General features: G+C 46.6%; 1 protein-coding gene across 1 annotated transcript in view; it reads right to left on the reverse strand.

Moving 5' to 3' along the window:
• The window catches only part of LOC142570347 (arylsulfatase B-like), a 49,526-nt gene that overhangs the window by 2,156 nt on the left and 20,250 nt on the right, over window positions 1-27,120 (reverse strand). Inside the window, exons 7-9 of the mRNA XM_075678734.1 lie at window positions 14,580-14,873; window positions 11,128-11,564; window positions 10,361-10,476 (exon numbers count right to left, since the gene is read on the reverse strand). Coding sequence (XP_075534849.1) covers window positions 10,361-10,476; window positions 11,128-11,564; window positions 14,580-14,873 — 847 coding nt within the window. The remainder of the gene's footprint in view (window positions 1-10,360; window positions 10,477-11,127; window positions 11,565-14,579; window positions 14,874-27,120) is intronic.

Genomic DNA, 27,120 nt, shown 5'->3' on the forward strand with positions numbered 1-27,120 from the left:
CTGATATTAATGTAACCAAGTCTATTCTACTTCGCTGCTGGTGTAAATCTTCGACACTGGCGTAATCGTGTTGCTACCAAAAATTTACACCTGCAGCAGAGTAAAATAAACTTGGTTACTGCAATATTAGGCGTTTCTTTTTCTGTTTGAGCTTGTTGCCGCCAGGTGGTAGCACCATGCAGGACGCTCCCGTTTGCGGCTCCGCCCCAATGCCCCAACCTGCGTCCGCCTGCGTTTACCCGAATACCGGACACCCTAAACCACTTTATTAACTGCTTTTAATAAGAATAGTGTTATGTACTTTGCTTTATATGCTTGATTTCGTATTTTTAAAAAATGATAACGCAGAAAAGATCAGACGTCGATGGCGCTGCGAGCGCATGCGACCTCACTGCGGCTTGCGTTTGGGGCCGCTAACATATAACGTGTTTCTGCTTGCGTACACAAACGCAAACGCACCCAAGCGCTAGGGGCCCCAACACGTCGCGTTCCCTAAACTAAAACTCTCTGATGTATGGTGTTTGTACCGGGTTCAATCTATGCTGCTCTTTGATGGTACGCATTTTCTGAGGAAGGTGATGATTATTATTATATTTCAAAACACTGCGCCACGTCTTCCGTCCCTATTTCTTTTACAGCAACACTGTTAGCCTCTGGTTGGTAGGGATTATTCGAAGCGCGTCCTCAGGGGAAAAAATACCTTCAGCGATTGAAAGACAAGACCTTCTGCGATTAGTGAAAAAGGCATACATTCTTTGGTATCACTCATACAACATACCGGATGGCATTTCTTTCTATAAAGAAAAAGCACGAATTGACAACGCGCTCCTGATAACAATGCGAAGCGCTTAGCGCTCCCCGCATGTTTCCCAATCACGATTACTGTTGCGTAAGCTGCAGCGGCGACGGCAGCTTCCCACTTCGAGAGTAACGCTACTCGCCTTTCATATATAAAAGCACCAGCCTCCAAAACGATTTCATTATTGTTGCAGCTACTCTATTGGTACGTAGCTCATAATTAGCATTCCCAATGTGCAGCGTGAATACGACTAGTGGAAAAGGGAAAAGAAATGGCAATACGACTAGTGGCGGCGTGCTGCCAAAATTACCATTACTACCATTACTCTCAAGCAATAAAGCATTGCATACACCCATCAACAGGTCCTGAAGAGCGGCTCCTCTCTAATAAGGGGTCTCAAAGTCGCTCCTCAGGACCTGAATAAAGTTCATTGTCTTCATGCCTGCCTGTTCAATTGATCTTCCTTTCTTTTTCTCTTTTGTTCTCGGCTCCATTTATTCTTCTTGCACATCTGACGATTTTCTTCTTCATTTATAGTACATTGCATTTTCCTTTTCAAATATAACGAGTGGTAAGCTGGGAAGCTCTGCTGACCAGCACAAATATTGCAGGTAACGCCCATCCCGACGCATATTTCATCACAGCTTCAGGCTTCTTACGCCAGAGTCCCCCTGCTGTCTAGGCCTAAATCTGAATTGGCTGCGAAACATGTTTAACATCTAATTTAATTAGAAGATTCGTTCAGCTTAAGGTTCTTATGTGCATATGTCTTGCGAAAGCTAATTTGGCTGACGAGTACTCAGGAAAGATAACAGACTTCTGTATTTTGATAATGAGAAAATACACTTGGTACTCCTTCCATGACGTCGCGATATATAGTGACGACTCTGCTGCTGATTACAAAAAAAATATCATACGTGTTTTTAATTGAACGTGGCACTGTTCCAGAAATAGAGCTCTAGGAGGGACGTGTGGGAGTAGGTGAGGTATAAAGCTTTTTTTGATGTTTAATAATATGTCCTCACTTTGTTACTTCTTCTTCTTCCATTCTTTGTAGCTCTAGTTTTCTCGCTGAACATTCACTTACTTTCGTTGATGATTTCTTTATCATTGCCATGTAGCCGACTTCTTCAATCTCATGTTGTCCAATTCTTTCCTTCTGTGTAACCCAATGCTCTTCGTTCAATGCGCGCTCTGGAACCACTTTGTTCCGTTCGCATCCGTTACCACATTTAGTTGCGTCTGTTCTCGACCTCTTCAATACTCTGCAGCTGACTTGCTCAGTCTAGTTTCTTCAGCTCTTGCCTCTTGTCCAACTTGGCGATTCGGGCACCTACCTAGTCGCACGTATCCATTTTGGGGTATTGGCCAACAGTGTTCACGTATCCACTTTCCTTAGTGCATCTATCACCATGAATTGAGCACGTTTACTACGTTCTTTATGAGTGCCCAAAGTACATCATAAAAAGAACGTTAAAAAAATCTAAAATTCGCACATCCCGCGCACTGTGGCAACCTTCGCACGCGAAGCCTTCGTCAGTCAGCAAGACAGAATGGTGCATTACAATAGGTTCGCTGCAGATTTCAGCGACGAATGCCTTTTCAGTCACCAAGGTAGACCATGGAGCAAGCCCATCATGGGCAGTCACCATTGAGCAAATCGAGGAAGAAGGAGGGGTTCGATAATGGTTCAGTATAAATTTGGTAGTGCTTCGGCCACGAAGTCGTGTGATCTCCTGCAGGCTTTAAATGCAACATTGCATGAAGGCCAGCTTTGGCACACAAGCTAGGGGGGGGGGGGGAGACGCAGTAGACTAGACACACGAGCGCTCGTGTATATTTCGTATCTTGTCATCGTGCCGTAATTTGTGCACAACGCACTTCACCACTGAACGCTACAGACCCGCCCCAACCAGTACCCTGCTCATATCAAAAATAGAGTACTTTTATCAGACTTGCAAATAATGCTCATTGTAGAAAACATTTATTTCTAATCCTAAGCATGCAGGCAGCGGCGCCGTTTTAGTGTGCCCTTTTACTCATAAGCGTACTTACGGCACTTGGTAGTAACATCTTTGCTGCGTTATAGTAGAATTCGGTTTTCGAATTTCGCCATAAGTACGCGAATTATTAGATGGGCGTGTCCGCTCGACGTTGCTACACAGAAGTTCTTAAAATTCACGCGGCACTTTGAAATATAATTTTTTTTTGTGCCGCACATTGAGTTACGCTGTCGTGTTGCGGTGAAGTTCAACAGATGGTTGCCGAAGCAGTGTCCAGAATTCCTGGGTATGGCCGCCGCGATGTCAGCACGTGCATCCTCTGCATATATATCCCGACAAAATTTTCTGAATATTCATCGCGGCGGCTCAATTCCGCCCAGCAACAGATTTTTTGTCACCGAAAAGTAGCACATACCCATCGGTATATACCCACGGGACCAAGGTGGCAACAAAAAAGTTCATTGAAGAGCGACACTTAGCCAGTGGCCTTAGTTGGCGTCTAGGAGGTTCACTGAAGAGCAGCACATACCCAGTGCTAACTACCCTGTTGCCCAACTTAGCATCAAGGAGGTTCGTGGCAGCCCCAATCGGGAACTTAACCTCCCTACCTTTCCCTTTTCGTTTATCTCTCCTTCCCACTCGGGAGGCGGGCGGGAAGGGGGGAGTGAGGACTAGCCCAGGGAGCATGAGAGGCACGCGAAAACAAAACGACGTAAGCTCCGGTACTGTGCGACCGCAACACAGGCACCATCTCCTCCATTCCTCCTCGGACGTCATGTCCCGCCTCGCAAGCGCTCATCAAACAGAAGACGGTCTGACCGACCTCGTCGCCTCTACAGGTTCATTAAAGAGCGGCGCATACCCAGTTACCCAGGTTGGTTTCGAACCAGCTTTCTTTTTGCGGCAGAGCAGCTCAATGCTCTAATAATTCACTAGACCATGGACTATCCAGTGACCAGTGTTGGCGGGAAAACAATTCGAGACCCACAGAACGAAACAAACAACAAACAGAAAGACACCGGAAAGCGCATAATGTATCCATTAAAATTATGCTGACCCACCGCACATCTTGAACGATATTTGAAGTGAAGCTTTTGTGGAGCATTAATGAAATACTTTAAGTTTGCCCACTTCATTCCTGCGTCTTCTGTGTAAAGAAAGCTGGCGCAGGCGCCTGTACGCTCGCGCACTCATGCTATGCAATGTGACAAACGCAGCGGTTATCTTAAAGAAGTAATTGGCGGCGGCACGATAAGAGTATGCGTACTATTGTAGTCTGATGATTACATCTTCAGGCTGCTGGGTTGGGTGATCGATGTCTGATCCCACCAGCGGAAACGTAATTCGATGTATTAAGTATGAGCTACTCCGTCGGACAACAGCGGCAGCCACTGTTAGCAAAGTACGGGAGGGTTGCAAAAAAACCTTCGCTGTAAAGAATGGCAACACGTTCGAATTCTAGGATGCCTGAAGGAAGATAGAGTAAGTGTATCATTATGTAATACTCACCAAGGGTTGTGCACACAGAACGCTAAAGGTAAGCTGCTATAGCCTCACAAAAAAACTAAAGGTTGTCATTAGCTTTATTTGTCATAGCTCTGATTGTCTTAACAGGTAATGTTCGGGTTGCATGCTTGCTGGCCGCTCCAATGATTATCGCCTTGTTTAGACACAGCGAAAGCTTTAGTCATCAGAAACTTGCAGGTTCTAACAGTGAATGAGCAAAAACGTACATGAAATCTAAGAATATTGCAGCGGCGAGAAAGATTCATGTGCTTGACTGGAAATAAAGGCGGAGAAATAAATTGCCCTTGCCAATCAAATGTGCTTCTGCACAGTTGATGATATGTGAAGTAGTTTCGCAGGGTTCAGCCTGAGCATTCGAGGTAAAGTGTCCATTGACGGCATTCCCGTGCTGTTGAAGTCCTGTCTCGAAGTTATCAGCCTCGCAAATCTCCACATATGGTATGACGTATACGACGTCTGGGAACTTGTCCTTGCTACGGTGGTCCGTCACATCGACTCGCTCGTGTCTGAATTTCCAGGACGGAACGTGCGCTACCTGCCCGGGCTTATGTAACACAATCAACTTCAGACATTTACTGCTTCGCTTACAGTTAGCCTTTCGATTATTGTGCCTAATAATCACACCGCTGATTGCAACCAATGCCGTATGTGTCAGAAAAGAAGACAGCATGACGAATGGTATTTATCGAGAATTACTTTGTGTAAATATTTCGAATGCTAATGCCTGTTACACCGACGTAGAGTGATCTGACTCTTCAGTACACCATTTTACGCAAAGTAAGGTGGCTTACGGACTCACCAGTGCATTCGCTGCTTTAGTTCAACTCCCCGCTTATGTCATACGCGCTGGATTCCCTTTGCCAAGTTTCAGAATTCCAAATTTGCGCTTGTTTACAACTTTGCGCGCGCTTCCATTTTGCTTCTTCTGTTCTTTAGCGAGAAATTCGGCGCTTGACTACCTTAAGCCACTCAATACTGACACGTGTACATGTTTATCTTTCACGGGTGACCATGTTTCACCGCTTAACAAATGTTATCACGCAGCGCAGGAACTTGAGCGCCTATCCAAAGCCCGCCCGGGCAGACACGTGCTTGAAAAGCTCGGCATCACATGCCACTCGCAGCACGGCATCGAAGTAGAAATTCCAGGAACCATACGCGAGCAACTATACGTGCTACCATTGCCTCGCCACATGCATCCCCAACGCCACACGGGGAAGCGTAAAGCCAGGGCAAAACACACGAACAATAGTTACTCCAACGACAAGGAGGTGGTCTTCACCGACGCAGCCCGCTATCGAGACAGGAAGAGTGTTGCGGCGGTTTTTACTAGCCACCGAGACAACCACCTCACGAGCGGCGTCACCGTGAAGACGGCACATGCCGAAGCGGCAGAGGAAGCGGCCATATGGCCCTCACACAAACCAAAGCTCATACGTGACCTGCGACTTGCAAACGGCAATTCGCAATTTTGCATATGGGCGCATCTCGCAAGAGGCATATCAAATACTCCAGCGACATCCCATACACCAGGGACACGCCGACGTCGATAACCGAAGGCATTTGCTATGGATCCCGGCACACACTGGACTGAGCACCCCCAACGAAGCGGCTCACCGCGTTGCTCGAGGCCTGACTCACCGAGGAGCATCGGAGGAAGAGCCCTCACGGGGTACTGCAAACGTCTGGGCATGGGAGGATCGTATGACCAAGTTTCACGACATCACGACACACTACCAATTACAAAGACGCATATGCCCATTCCCTCACGCTAGGTTAGACAGGACGCAAGCAGTACACTTCAGACAATTACAAACTGACTCTTACAGAAACCCCAGACTCATGCACGCCATGTATCCAGACATGTACACTACAAACAAATGCACATCGTGTGGCGAGGTTGCCACACTAAATCACATGTTATGGGAGTGTCGGGACTTAACAAAGAAGTCAGGCAGTGCCTACCCCTCCGTCTCTTCAACCGCCAGCCTCCGCTCGCGCTGGAAGACCGCACTTCTCAGCTCGAACCTGACAGAAGGATCAACATTTGGGCGAGTTGGTACTGTTTGAACTTCTTGAAGGGGCAGCGCAGTAAGACGAAGACAGAAGGCAGGAACATGTCAGGACAGCGCTGTCGTGTGTGTTCCTGCCTTCTGTCTTCGTTTAAAAATGACAAACTCACAGCGAAACGCACTGCACATAAAGGATGCAGTAAATTCATTCTTGCCCCGGGAAGGCACGCTTCAACATTCTTTAATCATCATCATCATATTAACACACGTCACTTCATATAGGAAAGTCAGCTAAATTTTATTTGCCAAATTTTCATACGAAGCACTTGTTGCAGGGTGAAAATGACACTTCGATTGCTGTGTGACAATTTCACGTTTAGCTTACCAGGATATGACCATTTATTTTTTTTAGAAACTGAAGCGGAAGTATTTGCTAGTGTTTGTAGGGGTTGCTAATTTTTATAACAATCAAACAGGTTAACGCCGACAATGTCCTATATTTTATTGTGTTCCTCCTAAGTTCGTACAGCCCGCGCGCTCTATAACATCGCGACGCAATGACAAACACTCATCCCTCTTATCACTCGAACTCCCTAAAGTGTGCTTTGTATATGTTCTTGTCCTTAACTATACCATACGGATATCACACATTATCTACATCGTATAACCGGCATGTTCTGCTTTAATGTCCCGACAGAAATCCTACCAACCTGCTACCGTGTGGAACGTGGGAAACCTGTCCGTGATATGCATCAGTTCATGCTACACTACAGCACCCCCCTTGTGCGGGAAGGACCGTTGGGCTGAAATAAATCCCCCCCCCCACCCAGACAACCCTGGGTGGGGGGGGGGGGACCGGAGCCAATGCAGGGAATGATGCTGGGCGGCTGAGTACATGTAAGCTCTGTGACGCGGTACCAAGTCCTCTTCCCAGCTGACAACAATGCCCAGATGTTCTCGCTTGAATGCTCGGGTAACGGCTGTGGCTTTTGGTTCAAGGTCACTTGAAGGTCGCCGACAACAGGAGCGCAAAGCATTTCAAGCTGAATATTACTGATCACTTGCGCTATAAACAGGCTATAACTTCGGCTTTGTTTCATTTTCAGTTTGCTGGCAGTACGCATACACATCAGGCAGGCGTATACAGTGCAAGGACCATAAAGATAGATGCACTTCAGTCTCCTTACGTGCAATTAATACGAAAGCAGTAGGGTTGTTCCGCTGTTTTTCACTTGATCCGGTACTCGAATGGGGCAAAGTCAATCTTGAGGGGGGCCACCCAGATTTTGGGGGTGGGCCAAGTCGGTTTCGAACCTAGGTCAACTCAATTTTCGAAGTGGGCAGTACATATTTTGGGAATTATGGGTTAGGGCGTCCGTCATACACCATGGCTGTCAAATATGGGCTTTCGCTATGCGAGATGCAGCAGGTCCAGCGCCGGGAACATGGCGTCGTCACTTCGTTACATGGGTTTTGGTACCATAGGAGGTTAACGCCGTACGCCGTATTTTCCGCTTCATGGGCCATACAATGCTTTCGCATTAATATATAAGCTGTACAGCTTCTTTGTGCACTTAAATGAAACATATTTTCTTGATTTGTCAGAGGCTTTCCAATATACTGCAGAGAAAAAATGCTGTGAATCTGTGATGGTGTACATGCATTAGCTTATCGCTGCTAAGCCTGAGGGGGCCTGATCAGATACTGGCCGCTGTGGCCTCATTTCGAAAAGGGTGAAATGCAAAACAAAAATATTAAAAATAGAGACCGGTGCACCATGTATTGCCGGGACGTTAAAGAAACAAAGCTGGTAAAAATTAACCAGCAGTCCTTTACTGCGGAGTCCCTCATAATAAGATCATGGTTTTGACCCGTTAAAATCCCAGAATTAAAAAAAAGTACTGTGTTTCGAAAACTACTTGTTTTCAAAAGTAAAAGGTGGTGTTTGTTTAAAATGTTTTTTGCATAAGCGAAGTCTTTCTTTAATGTGACGACTACATTGGAAAGCGGTGAAACACGCGTAATTTTACGCTAATCCATGCTGCGTTCGATAACATTATATATATATATATATATATATATATATATATATATATATATATATATATATATATATATATATATATATATATATATGCACACTGTGACGAAGACGCGCCTCCGTCCTGCAGCATCGCCAACGCTTGGCTGTGGTATGGGCGCTTGGCAAATTTCGCCCATATTCATACGGCCGTCCCTTTGACCTAGCAACGGATCCCCACGCGCTTTGCTTACTCACCACGTTGAAATATCCATCTGGCTGCCTAGTGCGCTGGACACTCCAAATCCAGTAGTACTACATTCGCGTTATCCGCCGCTGCGGACGCAAGCTCTCTGACGCAAAGACGCCCTATCCCGTTCACCTCTACTTCCAGACTCGGCCTGCGAAACCACTTGCACGCACTCGATGTCACCTCTCGACCTTGACAAGATTGGCATCGAATAAGGCCATGACCCGCGGATCAATTTTCTTTTCGCCTGCCTTTCTGGTTCACCAACAATCCCTGTTTCCCGATCCCTCCAAAGCCAAGCTGTTCATTTCGCCATTCGTGATCGGCTGCTTCACAAACGCAACTACGCTCCCGAAGGCCGTAGATTGTTACCGGTCATACCTCGCAGTTTTAGATCACAAATATGTACCTCTTTTCACGGTGATCCGCAGTATGGCCATGTCAGAGTATTTAAGACATACGAACGCATTTTCCATCGCTTCTACTGGCGCGGAATGTACACTTTTGTACGAAAGTTGGTTCAGTGCTGCCCTGACTGCCAACATTGACGGTCGCCACCTTTACGCGCATCTGGCGCTTTGCAGCCGTTTCTATGCCCTGCCATACCCTTCGATAGCGCGCCGGCGTTGACCTCCGCGGCCCGCTTCCAATAACACCCGATGGCAATCGGCGGATCATGGTTGCTATGGACCATTTCAAATGCTACGCCGAAACTGCTGCTATACCGAATACGACAGTGCGGGATGTAGCCGGTTTCGGCCTACATCCCTTCATCGTTCTTCTTGGCGCACCTCGAGAACTCCTTAGTGATAGAGGTCATGCCTTCCTATCAGAAGTCGTTGAAGCTGTGCTTTCGGAGTGCCACATTATTCATCGATGGAGCACGGTCAACGACCACCAGACTAAAGGGCTCAGAGAACGGTTTAACCGAACTCTCGGGGGCATGCTCGCCATGTACGCGGCATCCGATCATGGTAACTGGGACCGCGTCCTTCCTTTTGTAACGTTCGCATACAACACCAAAATACAAGCTACCACGAGATTTTCACTATTCTTCCTCCTGTATGGACGCGAACCTTCGCATACTATCGACACCGTTCTTCCATACTATCCTGGTGCTTCCGAGTGCCTACCTGTGTAGGAAGCTGCCCGACAAACGGAACAGTGTCACCAGCTCGCGTGCACCTTTACATCACAAGAACAACAGCGCCAGAAGGAAAGCGACTCCGACTCATTTCCTAATCCCACCTGTGCCCCAGGGTTTGTAGTATGACTAGCTGTTCCTTTCCAAACTCCTGGGCTTTCCTAGAAACTCGTCCCAAAGTACGTATGGAATTACAATGCCTTAGAGCGAGCGCCCCCGGTGAACTTTCTCATTGAACCACTTTCTCTAACTGACGACATGCGCCGGCGTGGACGTGACCTCGTCGACGTGATCCGTCTCAAGCCCTACCATGACCCTCTGCCTCCATACACTTAGGTCGCCAGGATGGCTCTTTTTCTGCGAGAGGCTATTGTGAAGAAGACGCACCTCCGTACAGCAGCATCGCCAATGCTTGGCATGCTCTGCTCGCGCTGCTGGCTGCTAGTATCTTTCTAGACAGTCACTCTCGCTGCCTCGCCGTTCGTGCTCGTATATAGCGTCCTTGACGCTATATACGAGCGCCGCCAATAAAACTCTGATCACCGCCAATAAAACTCTGATCCACACATATTTTATAATTCTATCCGCACGATGTATTCACCCACGGCGCCCAGGTTCCATTGTGGTTCTCGGGAAAGCCAGCGGGATCCTTGGGCTCGTACTGCAATGGCATTCCTTTAGCTTCCATGGCGCCGATGCGAGTCCTCAGGAACGCCACAACCTGTTAAAATAGCAAACAACATTAGTGAACGTATGAATTGCAGGCCAAGTTTTATAGAGAAGTGAACTCAAGTTCACCTGGTGTGAGCTATTTCTTCACAAAAAAATAAAGCACGCAATGCTGTAAACGTGTTATTAAAACTGAATGTCCATTACGACTCACCTTGGCCATCCTGAACGTGCTTTACTTGAACAGTTACGTTGAAAAGTCCCAACGGAGCGGGCCGTCCCATGTGACACCCACAAATCTGCTAATTTAACGGCACATGATCTGCTAGATTAGCTACTCGATCGCTATGGCGCATGCTGTACATATTCCGACTGAAATTGTGTTGTATAAAAACACCAGTGGTCCAAACATAAACCACTTATAGAACAGCTCTGCGTACTGCTTCATTGCATTTCCCTCTCGCCGACGGCATTTTTTCAGGATAATTATGCACTTGTGTACGTGAGACCGCGTGTTTGCTTTTTGATTGCTTGCCTGTTTCCTTGTTCGTTCGTTCATTGATTGAACGTTTGTTTATTTGGTCCTTGACATTATTCAAGTAATTTTAATTCTGTGTTCAATATCCCCTTATGTTTGAATCATATGCTATTATCTAAATAAATTTCTGTTAAGATTCTGAGCAGACTTTCTGTTGGTACTGACCTCCGGATGTAAGCTGGCCACATTGTTCAATTCACAAGGATCGTCTATTATGTCGAACAGGTGAACCGTGCTATTCGGGTAAAATTGTCCGCCATCCGGATCACCACATTTCAACGCCGCTCTTTCTCTCCAGTCCTTGGGAAACCTCAGATGCTCCCTTTTGTAGAAGCCTCTGAGGACTTTGGCTGCTGTCGACTCGGTGAGCAGCTTATCGAGGTCGTCGTACGGACGGACGCCACCTGGTAGAGCGTAGCGCTCATTCATGAGTCCGCTACCATCTAGCACCAACTTGTAACGACCACTTCGCAGAGCTGAGCTGTTCAATAACCGGTTGTCGATGTTGTAGAGCATCTCGACACGAGGCGAGCCAATTCCTTGAGACAGGTACCGCCACATATTAAACCCATCCAGTTCCCCTAGCGTGTCCACGTCACCTCCTGAAAGAGCATGCGTCGAATGAAAGTGAAATTAGCAGGCAACATACGTATTGGAAGGGTAAGCTTATGTTAAGCTAGTTTGTTTTCAATATAATGGAAATAGAAGTAGTGGTCGCAACACACAACGGAGGTTCGCGAAGAACTTCCCTATTGAAAGCTGGGGCAGGGTACAACAGAGGATATAAGTACATCTTAGTTTGCTGCTCACAAGAATGGAATGGCGCGGAGTCGAGTGCTTCATAAGAAGAAATAACACGAGTAATGGCAGCTTGCTCAATTGACAGCGCCTGAAAATTGGAGCGTATCTGCCGGCAGGCGATTACGGAGCTTTGCTGAGAGTGGAGTCTGTGTTCTGCAATAGAGTCAATGCTTCATACATAACCAACTGCCTGGGCTATTTCAACCGTTGTGTTATGGCGGCAAACACCTATAGATTGCTGCGGACAAAGTTCACAACGTTACGAATTATGTTCACTTTTTTACTGCTACAGCTGCTTACGAACCATGAAACTGGATGTGGTGTTTGTGTTATTATACCTCCTTTCCGTTATGGCTTCGTCATCGTGTCATGTCGTCAGTCCAGGCCACTTCGTCATCCAAAGGGCCAGCTCTTCTGTGAAGCTTTACGCCAGGCTCCCGACATCGCAGGTCAACTCCACACACTACACACCTTACAGCCTAAAACCATATCTTGTCGGCCGCATCTTTCCTCGTCCCCACACGAAACTTCCGCATGCGCTTTGACTTCGATTACGGCACGCTCAATCGAACTCCTAAGCTTACTCTCTCTAACCCGCATCCACCTTCTCAGTGCTTTTGCAGATGAGCTATCGCCTGTCTTCCCCTCTTGTGGGGATTACTGCAACTCCCAGCATATTGTGTGACATTGGCTCCCGCATGTTTCTACTAGCTGTCCTTCTTTGTCCCCCTCTTCACCATCAGCTTCTTGCGTCAAACAAACCACCTCTTTACTGGCACAGGAGTACCCCGTGGAGCTTGTCGACGCTGTGCTAACGAACCCCGCCTTTTCACGGCGTATGCTCATAATCTTGGCGGAAAAATCGCGAAATTTAGATGGGTCCACACGCTTTCCACAATCTCGTTGGCCCTGGAAGTGTTCCAGCGATTCGCAATGCGCGCGGACGCGTACTGTTGCAAACCGTTTCGCATGCTACTTTGGAGCTCCACCGATAGTTCCATGTTGCTGCGATGCCAGCGTGCGCCACGTACGGTTGAAACTCCGTGTCTTAAACGGGAAGTGGTGTTCGCTAACATGCGAACTGCCTAGAGAATAAGCAAAACGAATATAATAGACCTGCGCCTGCAGAAATCATCGATGACAAATTCCGCGGCAGCAGCGCCGGCAGAAAGAAAACGGTGGCTTATACGTCACTATGCTAAAGTACAAGGCCATGCACAGAGCTTCTCACCCGATGGTCGGTGAGTGATACAGAGCTTCCAAGAATATGTTGCCCTGGTGAAGAAATCTTTACATCGATGTTATGCGAAAGATTTTACTGGTGCACATGGCTATCTGCATTGTTTGAAGTTCCGCAAAGCGATACCAGGTAGACCAACGTCTTTGTGTAAATTGAGTATTGTACGTGTAGGTCGCGGCCGTGCGTGTCAATGACGACATCACCACGTCGTCGACCACCTTGAACACGACGGTACGGCGGCAGCAGCAAGATTTCTCAGCCGGCCATTTGACGTTAACTTTCGACATGGCACTTGGTTTTACATAGATGGTGGACAAGCCTTAGCGAGAGAAACATAGATTGTCACGTCATCAGCGACTACGTGTTATGCCTTCGTTCGTACCAATGGTTTAATGTGTGTTAAGTGAAAACGACATTAGCATTTCTACTCCTGCAAAGAAATGTAAAACACCATTGACTTGGGTGATCATCAAGTCGGTTCAACGTCACACATTTTCTAAGAAGCGCTCTGGGAGGAAAGTACTTAGGAAAGTGAGCTGGTCCTGGAAATATTGCAGTCTAACACGACACCTCAGAGCGCGAATTATCACAAAGAAAGAATATGAGAAAGTGTCACAGGGCGCATGCGCCGACTCTTCAAAGAGCTAGCTGTGGTTGGAACGAGAGAAGCCTCTGTATGACTTCTGGCAAGTCAGAAACAGACAATAAAGGGAAAAAGAGATCGGGACTTAATGGCTAGAGCAACGGGCTGCTGATATCCACGGTAATGGTTCGATTCCAATGTCGCCTAAACATTATATTTTTTTATTAAAGTGAGGCGAAACAGTGACCTACCTATAGCTACCTACCTGCTATAGAGTGCCAAGAACGTAGCAAATAATTTTCATCAAAATATTTCCAGTGGCTATCGCAGAGTGCAGCTCAGAAAAATGAAAAAGATGGTTGTTAACAGCGAGGTCTTGGAATGAGAATTATCACGCAAGGTGCAAGGAGTGTTATGAAAGGGAAAATTGCATCCATCGGAATGTAGAAAGAAATGAAACCATACTGGTTTCTCAGAAAGAAAGTTTCGCAGTTGAGGAAAAAATAGCCGTTTTTCGGAATTCGAACCCTAGACCAACTGCCTCGTTGTTAGCTCAGATGGTAGAGCGACCGACCCGGAGCTCCGTTGGTCCTGGGTATGAACCACGGACCCCGAAAAGCTTTCACTCAACTACAAAGCTTTCTTTCTTAGAAGCCCATAATGGTTTCCTTGGTAGCTTCGTGTTCCATTCGGGCGAATTACGATTCCCCCCCGCCCCGCCTTTTTATGGTATGAGATGCTGTGCTTCTTTTCCTTGTTTGTACTTCTGTAAATGTTGTAGCTTGCTGTCATGTAATGAAAACAGGCTACTTTAGTGAGCGCAGTCATGACGTCACCGTTCTTAGGTAAGCTGTTCACTATCACGCTGCTCTTCTACCTTCATACAATATTAATCTTAATCAATTTTTCCCCACACAAATAGATATTCTCAAGCTCTCCTGCTGTCTTCTTGATCTTATTAAGAACGTGAACTGAGGGAACTAGTGGACCAACCGGCGATTGAGTATAGCGTGGGTAGCCAGTCCGTGACGTGCATGAGTTGGTTGGACACCCTCCGAGTGTTCGCGAGGAGGGGACTCCAGACGAAAGCGGGGACTCTGGTTCCTCCTTCCCAGACCGTTCCCTTGGATCCGCGCAGGGGCCAGTTGAAGCTGCGGGTCGTGTGGCTACCCCAAGGTTGTCCGCCGTTGTCGCTGCAGAAGATGAGGATGGTGTTGTCGAGCATGCGAGCATCGCTGAGAGCCTTCAACACTTCGCCTACAGACTGGTCCAGCGCGTCCACCATGCCTGCGAATATATCAAATAGCAATGCTAGAGCTCATTCCATAGAATCTCCTACATTTTGACAAGCAGCTTGAAAATTCGACCTCACGGAAAGCATCTTAAGCGCCAATATGATAATCACGTCAACATCTTGTGAATTTAGTACATAGTTAGAAAGCCGAGGCGCTGCATACAACAGATACAAGCAGCTGAAGATTTTACAAGCGACACGGAAACAGCCACAAGCCCATAATAAGGTATAAAAACGCTTTTCTCGCAATGACAGCATCAATGCTAATAGCATGCGAAAGAGGCAGCCTTTGCGCAATTGTTGTCGTTGCTGTTGTTGTTGTTGTTCATGTAGCACATTAACGTTCATTGCAGGGTCAATTCTCAGGAATGGCGCCGAAGATCGCTGACACATCACCACGCTTAAATTGAGTGCTCTTCGGCGCTCTGTATTTATTTCTGCGCGGAACAGCACCCAGTCTGGTTCCGAGTTTTCATGGTATTGCGAAGCGCCAACGCTCTTAAGGTTTACACCCGCGCTACTTGTTCGGGTTGCAAGTATCAGGTAAAAACGACCGCGATTGCTACCGAGTCAGCGGTGGTTTTCATCACCGAAACCCAATTCGCAAACAAGCCACATCTGCGAGTGACCGTTTCCCTCGAAATGGCTATGATTTAGCTCGGAGCCCGAATGATGCCAATCGCCGACAGTCAGGGTGTGTTCCCGCTGTTCCTGCAGGTCAGTGGACAAATTAGCGTTAAAATGGCTTCAGTTTGGACCATACCGTCAATCTTGGGATTATGCATTGAACACCCTCTCTCTACTGGTGCTACAAGAAGTTTAGTGGTGCGAATAACGAATAGCTCAGTGGTTTAACATGGACAAAAGGAAACATAAGTTACAAAATTTATCCTTTTCGCAAAGAAAACATCAGGCCTATTGATGCGCTTCATACTCATACTTACATATGAATGTGGAGCGCACAAGCAGACATATTCGGAAGGCATATTTAACTTGGGCCTGCTTTTTTGGACGGTGCTATTCAGGAGCTGGAGCAATGTCTGTCACTTGGATTGCTCCGGTAAAAGCATTACGAAGGCCAGTAACACGCTTAGCGTGTACTAAGCGTAATTATTAAAGCAATGCCTTGTGCCACCTCGTTTGTTTGCCACCGTAAATAACAAGCATTGTTCCTGTCATTATGGTACAAGATTTGCGATTACTCAAAGCAGAAAACAATGTAGATATTACCAATGCGCTTTTTCTCCATTGACAAACGCTCGTTGCTGTGGCTTTTGCAGATGTCTACTAATTTCTATGTGTGTTAGTTGCCTTGATATCCGCGCGCACGTATTGGGCCTCGCCGAGAGATTTGCTCTTTTCTTTGTGTATTGTGACGACGGACGGCGTTTATTTACAAGATGAAGAATGCAAAGGTATCACTCAGCGAAAGCAGTTCACAGTGCCGCGCGCGAGCCAGCCCAGATTTGTTCTCCTCTTCGTCCAAACTCCACTCGCACGCAGCGACATGTGTCAGCTGTGCTTTCTAGAGCGGTGACCATTGCTTATGAATCGGAAGGTTACATACGTAACGTCACTGAGGCGGTGGACAATCGTGAATCGACCGGAGTGGCGGGCCAAGAACTTTCGAGACAGATCACGTTTGCGGACCGGTGTGCACAACCAGACGAGTTCACCTTTAGTATGAGACACGTACTGATGGCAGGGGTCGTAACGGATCTTTGAACGCTGTTCAGATGCCAAAGTTCGGAGGCGTGCGATGCGATGGGGGCTTCTTCTGCTCGGAACAATAATTTCCACGTCTAGCGCAAAGGGGAGAATCGAGTCCAGACAGCTGCGAAGAGTTTGGAGGGGGGCAGATAAAATGGAGGGTACCCTGTGGTCACGTGCTTCGCGGTGTTGTAAGCGTAAGGGATATAACGTAGTACGTCGTCCCAGTTGTTGTGCTTGGAATCGACATATATGGATAACATGTTCTCAAGAGTCTTGTTCCTAGGCTTTACGAATCCGCTGGTCTGCGGGTGATACGGAATGGCTTGGCGGAACTAACAGACAGACAGACGCATGATCGTATCAACAACGTCATCGACGAATTGACGCTCGCTGTCACTGATGATGACTCGTGGAGGACCGTGGTGTAGAATTTCAAAGCGAAACATAAATTGCGATACGTGAAAGGCCGTTGCTGCAGGTATTTCCGCGGTTTTTGCATAGCCCGTCAGATGGTTGACAGAAACGATTACCCATCGATTGGTATTGTTTGATCGCGGAAATGGGCCGAGGAGATCAACACCAGCAGCTTCGAAGGGACAATCAGGAGGCGCTATAGGATGAAGAAATCCGGGCGGCATAGTCGTGGGACGCTTGTGACATTGGCATTGTTCGCAACCCGACACATATTTTTCTGTGTCTTGTCGCCCCTTGGGCCAGTAGGACCTTTTCTGGATGCGGTGAAACATTCACGCAAAGCCCATGTGGCTGCAGGTTGCGTCGTCGTGCGTGGAGCGAAGAACACATGAACGTAGAATGCGTGGAACGACGAGAGGCAGGCGGGCCCCTTGGCCGGAATATTTTTTCTTATAGAGGATGTCATCGTGGACAAAAAAATTGCTCGGGTTGGTGTGCTCATTCGCAGAGGGGAACAGAGGATCTAAACGACGGTCATGTTGTGCTTTCCAGAATGTCGCGAAATCAGGGAACGGGGCGTCGATAACGTCCACATACTGATCGAAGTTGTGAGCGTCGTACTCAGTCGTAGGTAGAGGTAGGCGCGATAGGCAACCAGCGCCTGCGTGGCAGTTACCTCTTTTGTAAACTGCTACAAAGTCAACTGTTGTAAGTGCTGGGCCCATCGCACAACTCGGCCAGAGGAGTGATTAGTCCCACCAACCAACAAAGGGAAGACCGATAGGTGATAACTAAGGCACGACGGCCGTAGACGTATGGACGAAAATTGTGAACGGCGAAAACAACCTCCAGGTACTTATGCCCTGTCACTCTGTAGTTGCGCTCTCCCTTGCTCAATGAACGGATTGCATAGGCAACCATGTGTTCAACGTTGTCATGACGTTGCACGAGCACTGCGCTGAGGCTAATTCCGCTGGCAACGCTATGAATTTCTTTAGGAGCAAAAGAATTAAAGCGGCGCAGCACTGGCCCCGATGTCAGCAGGAACTTTAGCTGCGTAAATGCAGAGTCACAATTTGGTGTCCATTGGACAGGCGCATCTTTTTGCAGCAAGTCAGTCAGTGATTGCGCCGTATCAGCAGAGTTCGGAATAAAGCGGCGGAAGTATGAGCATGGGCCAAGAAAACTTCGTAAGTCCCGTAGAGATTGAGGCTTCTTGAAGTTGCTGATAGTGGCTACTTTCTGTTGATCCGGTCTAATGCCATTCTTGTGCGCAAGGTGTCCCAGAATCGCTGTTTCGCGTTCCCGAAAACATTTCATGGAGATCAATGCCAGTGCAGCCTTCTCCATACAGGTTATAACAAGATCAATGCGATGGTTATGTTCCTCGCATGTTCGGCTAAACATCCCCACATCGTCCAGGTAACATAAACATATTTCCCATTTGAGGCCCCACCATACTGTGCCCATATATTTTTCAATCGTTGTGGTGGCATTAGACAGAGCGAACAGCATAACATTAAAGTCAAACAAACCATCTGGCGTTCCAAGAGCTGTGTTTTCTTTGTCAGTCGAATCCAAAGGAATTTGCCAATACCCGGATCGCAGGTCTTCCGATGAGAAATAAGACACCGAATGTGAGCAATCGATAACGTCATCGATGCGAAGAAGTGGGTAGATGTCTTTCTAAGTTATGGAGTGGAGACTTCGATAGTCAACACAGAATCTCTATGACCCGTCCTTTCTCTTAACCAAGATAACAGGCGCAGCTCAAGGACTCGACGATTGTTGAATAACGCCGGTGGTTAGCATCTCGCTGACTTGCTCTAAAATAACTTTGTGTTCCCACGCGGAAACTCACTAAGGCTTCCGTGGGAGAGGATGCGCAGATATGGTGTCGATGTTGTGACGACTGCGTAAGCTCGGTACCTGAGTTCCGTGTGCCTTCTGTGCAAAATAAGATACTTTAGCATGTCTGGCCAACAATGTAAGTAAGGATCTGCGCTTCTGCGAGAAAAGAGAACCATTTTTTGCTCCGATTCTGTAAAAGAGACATCAGCAGGGTCAGACTTTGCGCAGTCTCTCAGGGCTCCAATGCAGATGCCATACTCATTTTTAAACAGGGCAAGGCGCATACCCTCCGGGAGCATAAGTGACATGGCTGTACAGTTCACAACCAGTAACTGTGTTTTTCCGCCAGTAAGCGATACAAGGCATCATGATCATCGTTATCATCAGCCTGTATGATGTCCACTGCAGGAAGAAGGCCTCTCCCTGCGATCTCCACTTATCCCTGTCCTGCGCAAACTGATTCCAACTAGCACCCGCGAATTTCCTAATTTCGTCGCACTATCTAGTCTTGTGCCGTCGTCTACTGCGCTTGCCTTCTCTTGGTACACATTCTGTCACCCTAATGGTCCAACGGTTATCTATCCGGCGCATTACATGACGTGCCAAGCTCATTTTCTTTCTCTTAATGTCAATTAGAATGTCGTGTATGCCCAGATGGGCTCTGATCCAAACCGCTTTCTTTCTGTCTCTTAAAGTTATGCCTAGCCTTATTCCTTCCATCGCTCTTGTTATCTTGTTCTCAACTTGTTCTCAAGCTTCTTTGTCAGCCTCCAAGTCTCTGCCCCGTATGTCAGCACCGCTAAAATGCACTGATTGTATACCTTCCTTTTCAATGGTAACGGTAAACTCCCGGTCGGGAGCTCACGATGTCCGCCGTATGCGATCCAAGCCATCTTTATTATTCTGTGAATTTGCTTCTCATGGTCAAAGTTCCGTGTGATTAGTTGACCTAGGTAAACATACTCCTCCACAAACTCTAGAGGCTGACTTGCGATCTTAAACTCTTGTTCTTTTAGCCGGCTATTCCTCATTATCTTTGTCTTCTGCGTATTAATCTTCAACCCTACTCTCACATTCTCTCTGTTAAGGTCCTCAGTCATTTGTTCTAGCTAGTCTGCATTGTTGCTGTATAGAACAATGTCATCGGCAAACCGAAGGTTGCTGAGATATTCGCCGTCGATCCTTACTCCAAAGTCTTCCCAGTTTAATAGCTTGAATACTTCTTCCAATCACGCAGTGAATAGCATAGGAGAGATTGTGTCGCCCTGTCTGACCCCTTTCTTTATATGTATCTTTCTGCTTTTCTTGTGTAGAATTAAGGTAGCTGTAGAAGTTCTGTAGGTATTTTTCAAGGTAGTTAAGTAAGCGTTCTGTACTCCTTGAATACGCAGTGTCTCTATGACTGCTGGTATCTCTACGGAATCAAATGACTTTTTGTCATCTATGAAAGCCATATACAGAGGCTTATTCTACGCTGCGTATTTCTCGATAATGTGATTGATGACATCGATCTTATCCATTGTAGAGTATCCCTTCCTGAAGCCAGCCTGTTCCCTTGGCTGTCTAAAGTCCAGTGTCGCCCTTATTCCATTGGAGATTATTTGGGCAAATATTTTATATAATACGTGGAGTAAGCTAATGGGCCTATAATTTTTCAATTCTTTAACGTCTCCCTTTTGGTGAATTAGTATAATTTTTGCATTCTTCCAGTTACCTGGGACCCTTGCAGTCGATAGACACTTCGTATACAGAGCCGCCACTTTTCCAAGCATTATGTCTCCTCCATCTTTGAATAAATCGACTGTTATTCCATCCTCTTATTCCGCTTTTCCCCGTTTCATGCCTTGCAAGGCCCTTCTGACCTCATCTCTAGTTATAGGAGGTGTTTCTGTATTCTGTTCATTACTGTTTCTAATGGAGGCATCCTGACGCCTCTGGGTATTGTACACGTCGGTATACAATTCTTCCACTTCTTTACTATATATTCAAGATTGCTGGTATTACCATGCTTATCTTTCAGTGCATACATCTTGGTTTGTCCTATGCCGATTTTCTTTCTCACTGATTTCCGACTGCGTCAATTTTTTGCGGCTTCTTCAGTCTTTCTCACGTTATAGTTTCGAACATCACTTATTTTCGCCTTGTTGATCAGTTTTGACAGTTCCGCGAATTATATCTTATCTCTTGAGTTTGACATTTTAATTCTTTGGCGTTTCTCTATTAGGTTCTTTGTTACCTGGGAGAGTTTGCCTACGTGTTGCCTTGGTGCCTTGCCTCCCAGTTCAATTGCTGCCTCTGAAGCCAGTCTGGTTACAGTTTCATTCATTAGCTCTATGTCATCATCATCTCTCTATTCTAAGGCTGCAAATTTGTATTCAAGTACCAGCCTGAATTTGTCTACTATTACCCTTACTGCCTCTAGGTTTGCCAGTTTCTTCTTGACCAATTTTGCTCTTTCTCTCCTCAAATTGAGGTGAATCCTAGCCCTCACTAACCTATGATATCTGCACTTTACCCTACCTATCACTTCTACATCGTGCACTATACTGGAATCAGCAGAAAGTATGAAGTCAATTTCATTTCTCGTTTCACCATTAGGGCTGTTCCAGGTCCACTTTCTGTTCATACGCTTCGTGAAAAAGGCGTTAATTATTCGAAGCTTATTCCTTTCTGCGAATTCTACCAGGATCTCTCCTCTAGCGTTTGTTGCTTGTTCACCAGCTTGCTTTTTCCCCACTTTTGCATTGAAGTCACCCATTACTACAGTATGCTAAGTTTGCACTTATGTCATCGGTAATTCAATATCTTCATAAAACTGATCTACTTCGTCATCATCGTGACTAGATGTTGGAGCATATAGGCTTGTACTACCTTTAATCTATACCTCTTATTATGATTACTACTACAGGTACCCTCTGATTAATGCCATAGAATTTGTCAATGTTGCCTGCTGTGTCCTTGGGGATTAGGAGTCCTAACCCCCCTCCCCTTGCTTCTTATCAGGGAGACCTCTATAGCAGAGGACATGTCCGTTAATTCAGCAATGTATACCAGTTCTTCTAATCTCACTAAGGTCGATAATACCCCAAACAATGTCAGATAGTTCCTCAAAGAGTCCTGCTAAGCTGATGTTAAAGATGATGTTAAGATGTTAAAGGTTGCAAGGGTTGCAAGACAGTGAGGCACGAACATGTTCTTCTTCACACTAGGCAAGGGCAACGGCTCAATCGCAATGTCAAATGAACCGGTACTCGGGTCGGTTGTCGAAGCATTAACTAGCATGCTGGACGTGGACCAAGCCGGAAGAACAGAATCTTTTGCTACAATGAGGTGGTCGCTTCGACAGGGAGCCTGCTGAGTGAGAGCGGACAACATAACTTCGCTTGCTCCGCAGTCCACAGTCGCACAACACTCATGCAAAAAGTCGATGCAAAGTATAACGTCGTGCGTGGAATGAGCAAGTACTGCAAATTCTGCCTTGAAGGCCTTGTCAGCAACAGGAACAGACACGGTGCATACACCCACTGGTCACAAAGATGTGCCGCTCAAAGCCCGAAAGGTAGTAAGTTTGTCTCAATAAAACATAACTTTACGGCCACAACTGTGGTGTGCGCGTAGAGCACGAACGTAGAAAAGAAAAAACAGAGACGAGCAAAGAGCTTTCTTTACTTGTCTCTGTCCTTCCTTTCCTACGTTCGTGCGCTACGCCGACACCACCGCTATGAACCACTACCAACTCGCTCAAGCCTCTACTCTATCATGGCCAAGTTGTTCCTTGAAAACTAAACTCGTCACAGAAACAGTTGCTCCGGTGTCTATCAAAGCCGTTGTGGAAACATCGTCAACAAGCACATGAACCTTTTTCTGAAGCATCGAAACTGGTGGAAGCATACGTGTGTGCAATGCGGTACGTCCAGCGACCTCACCTCCATCGGCCGCGCAAGCTAGTTTCCCGGTGGTGGAGAGGAAAGCCGCGGCCGGGGCCGTAGAGATGGCGACCGTCGCTGGCGCGTAGTAGGCGGCGAGATGCTTCACACAGAGGAAGGAGAGTCACTGCAGACGTTCTGCCGGTACACGGGCTGCTGCGCAGTTGGATCCAAAGGCCAGTAAGTGTTATTGGGCGGCTCGCTTCGCCGTGGTAATGCTGCAGATCGCTCGGAATATGTCGTAAGTGGGCGACGTCGCTTAGGTCAGAAGCGGGCGATGTCTCCACGAACACCGCACTGGCAGCATTGGTTCACGCGGCATCCCAAAACTCGCGGTATTGTGAGCGTAGTCGCTCCACAGTTCCCACTCTGGAACGAAAGGAACGGGTCGGCTTTTGTAGCTGTAACTCTCATGGGGTGCATAAGCCGGCTTCACATTAGAAGTCGTTGGCAATGGAGCCCACAGCGAGGCCCGTGGTTGCAGTAGCTGCGCTCGTCAAGACTTGCACCATAGATTGTTGGGGATGGTGTATCGCATTGTGCGTCTCTAGCTTGCACAGGAACAGAAGCATGCCGACGTAGCCCCTCGCGTAAAATGAGACGAGTGGGGAAAAAAAGGTCAGCAGGTAGTGATTCGGGACATACATCGACGGTGGCGACCGTCGTGACGTTGGTCAGACGTCCAAACTTCGAAGTGATGCGATGAGTTATAAGGGCATCGAAGGTTTGACAGGGATTAATCACGTCAGCCACTGATTCCAGACTCTCCTAGCCGATGAGGAAGTGATAAACATCCTTGGAGATATCTTTGAGAATATGGCCACTTTGTCTTCTCCCGCCATGAGGGCGTCCGCTGACTTGCACAACTTCGGTATATATTCAATATACGTTCTGCAAGTCTCCCCGCTGACTTTAGCCCTCTTCAACAACGTCTGCTCAGCCCGTTTCTTATTCGTCGCAGAGTTTCTAAAGCATTTCTTAATTTCCTGCCCAAATAGTCCACAGGTCGTCAAAGTGTCTTCGTGGTTCTCAAACCATACCAAAGCAGTGAAATCAAGGGACAACACTACGTTAGACAACTGGCTAGTGCCATTCCAACCGTTGGATCGATTCACCCGCTGATAGTGGCTGAGCCACTAATCCACATCGTCACCGGGTTTTCCTGTGAAGGTCCGCAGCTGATGCCCTTTCGGACGGTTGCTGGATGTCTCCGTTCGAGCTCATTTCTTGAGGTAATGGTGTCAAGCCCACAAGTCGACGGCTGCGGCGAAGCTCATACTGTTGGGCTTCCGTCATTGGCAGACGGTGTCCCTCAAGCAGCACTAGGTAGTGTCTGGCTTAACCAGCACCTTCCACCACAATTGTGACGATGGATCGCGTTTATTATCAAGATGAAGAATACAAAGGTATCGCTCAGCGAAAACAGTTCACAGCGCCGAGCGCGAGCCATCCCCAGCTTCGTTCTTCACTTCATACAAACTCCACTCGCACGTTTCACTATCTTTCGCCCATTTTTCTAACAAATCGTGCAAATCAGCGCACCGCGTACTCGCTCCTCGTTAGCTCCCCCTTCGTTTAACTTGCTCTTCGCGCTTCGTTTACACAAACTCTACGAGAGCCGAACGAGTCGCAAGTCCAAATGACTGAGATCCACCCTACTACGTTTACATCCACCTTGCCTAGAGGGTTAGGTCGGCCAGTTGGATGTAACCCCTTGCATCCTGAGTGTTCACATGAACCAAGCGATACGAATTTGGCTAGACAAGCCGATTGGACCTTACTTTATTGGGTTCGTATAAGATGAGCTATTAAGATGTGCTATTATAAGGGTAGTAAAAACCTACGCTCCCACGTCCAGTCCCGACGATGAGGAAGTAGATCAGTTTTATGAAGATGTTGAGTTAGCGATGAGAAAAGTGCAAACGCTGTATACAGTAGTAATGGGGCACCTCAATAAAAAAGTTGGGAAAAAGAAGGCGGGTGAACAGGCGATTCGCAACTACGGTGTCTATTCCAGAAACGCTAGAGGTGACATGCTGGTAGAATTCGCAGAAAGGAATAAGCTGAGAATAATGAACACTTTTTTCAGGAAACGTAGCCACAGAAAATGGTCCTGGAAAAGTCCTAATGGTAAAACAAGAAATTAAATTTACTTCATACTTTCTGCTAATCCCCAGCATAGCGCAGGGCCGGGCTTCACCTCAATTTGAACGGAGAAATGTTAAAATCGGTCAAGAAAAAACAAGTCCTCCTATAACTAGAGATGAGGTCAGGAAGGCCTCGCAAGGCATGAAACGGGGAAAAGTGGCAGCAGAGGATGGAATCACAGTCAATTTAATCAACGATGGAGGAGACATAATGCTAGGAAAACTGGCAGCTCTCTATAGGAAGTGGCTATCGACTGCAAGGGTCCCAGAAAACTGGAAGACGGCAAACATTATACTAATCCACAAAAAGGGCGGAGTTAAAGAGCTAAAATTATAGGTCCATTAGCTTACCCCCAGTAATAGATAAAATATTTACCAAAATAATCTCCAATAGAATAAGGATAACACTGGACTTTAGTCAACTAAGGGAGCAGGCTGGATTCAGGAAATGGTTGCTCTACAATGGATTACATCCATGTCCTTAACCAGGTTATCAAGAAAACCGCAGAGTACAATCAATAAGCCTCTCTGTATGGTCTTCATAGATCACGGAAAAGCATTTGATTCAGTAGAGTTACCAGCAGTCATAGAAGCATTGCGTAATCAAGAAGTACAGACCGCTTACCTAAATACTGTGCAAAATTTCTACAGAGATTCCACAGCCACCTTAATTGTACACAAGTTGGAAGGTACCTATAAAGAAAGGGTTCAGACAAGGAGACACAGCCTTTCCAATGTTATTCACTGCGTGCTTAGAAGAAGTATTCAAGCTATTAAACTGGGAAGACTTAGGAGTAAGGATAGACGGCGAATACCTCAACTACCTTCGGTTTGCTCTATTGTTGACATTGTTCTATTCAGCATCCATGCAGACGAGTTACAACAAATGATTGAGGACCTTAACAGGGAGAGTGTAAAAGTGTGGCTGTAGATTAATATGTAGAAGACAAAGATAATAATAAATAACGTGTCAAGGGAACAAGAGTTTAAGTTCGCAAGTCAGCCTCTAGAGTCTGTGGAGGAGTACGTTTACCTAGGTCAACTAATGAAGGGAACCCTGACCATCAGAAGGAAATTCAAAGAAGAATACAAATGGGTTAGATCGCCTACGGCAGACATCGTGACTTCCCGATTGCGAGCTTACCGTTATCATTGAAAAGGAAAGTATACAATTAGTGCATTTTACGGGTGCGGACATACGGCGCAAGTACTTGGAGGCTGACAAAGAAGCTTGAGAACAAGTTAAGGAACGCGCAAAGAGCGATGGAACGAAGAATGCTAGGGATAACTTGAAAAGACAGAAAAAGAGCGCTTTGGATGAGAGAGCAAACGAGTATAGACGATATCCTAATAGACATTAGGAGAAAAAAAATGACCCTGGGCAGGTCATGTAATGCGCAGACTAGATAATCGTTGGACCATTAGGGTGACAGAATGGGTACCAAGAGAAGGGAAGCGCAGTAGAGGACGGCAGAAGAGTAGATGGTGCGACGAAATTAGGAAATTTGCGGATGCTTGTTGGTATCGGTTGGCGCAGGACAGGGGTAATTGGAGATCGCAGGGAGATGCCTTCGTCCTGCAGTGGACATGAATAGGATTATTATTATTATTATTATTATTATTATTATTATTATTATTATTATTATTATTATTATTATTATTATTATTATTATTAGCTATGCATACTTGGCGTTGCGTTGCCTGAAATGAGGAGGCAGTCGCCTTCGCGCGTGTCTCTAACGCGCTAGTCAGCACCCGTGGTACGTATCATTACGTTATTGTGCGCCTGCCTTGCGCTCCAGCCTGAAAGAAGGAGTTTATGCTCGGTGTGCTTTCATTGTGCTTACACTTGAGTAACAAGATAAATTCGCGACCATACTCACAATATCTCCAAAAATGTGGCACGGCTCATCCTCAAATAGCCAGATACAAGCAGAATATTTTAGTCGAAGTGCCTTTATTAAAATTCGCGTTGCCTTAGAACAAAATTTCCGCTCATTTTTTTTGACTGCTTATTCTGAGACAAAAACTCTAATTTCAATTCTAGTTTCGTCTCGGGAGCTGGCTTGATGTCTTTAAAGCGCTGATATCAAGCGGTCAATAACCATTCACAAATTATTGATATAGATAGATTGCTATTAAATCAATAATAGTATACCTTTATGCAGCTCTTCTGGTTCCCGACGAGT

The sequence above is a fragment of the Dermacentor variabilis genome, chromosome 2, assembly GCF_050947875.1.
Source record: "Dermacentor variabilis isolate Ectoservices chromosome 2, ASM5094787v1, whole genome shotgun sequence".
Taxonomy (NCBI): Eukaryota; Metazoa; Arthropoda; class Arachnida; order Ixodida; family Ixodidae; genus Dermacentor; species Dermacentor variabilis.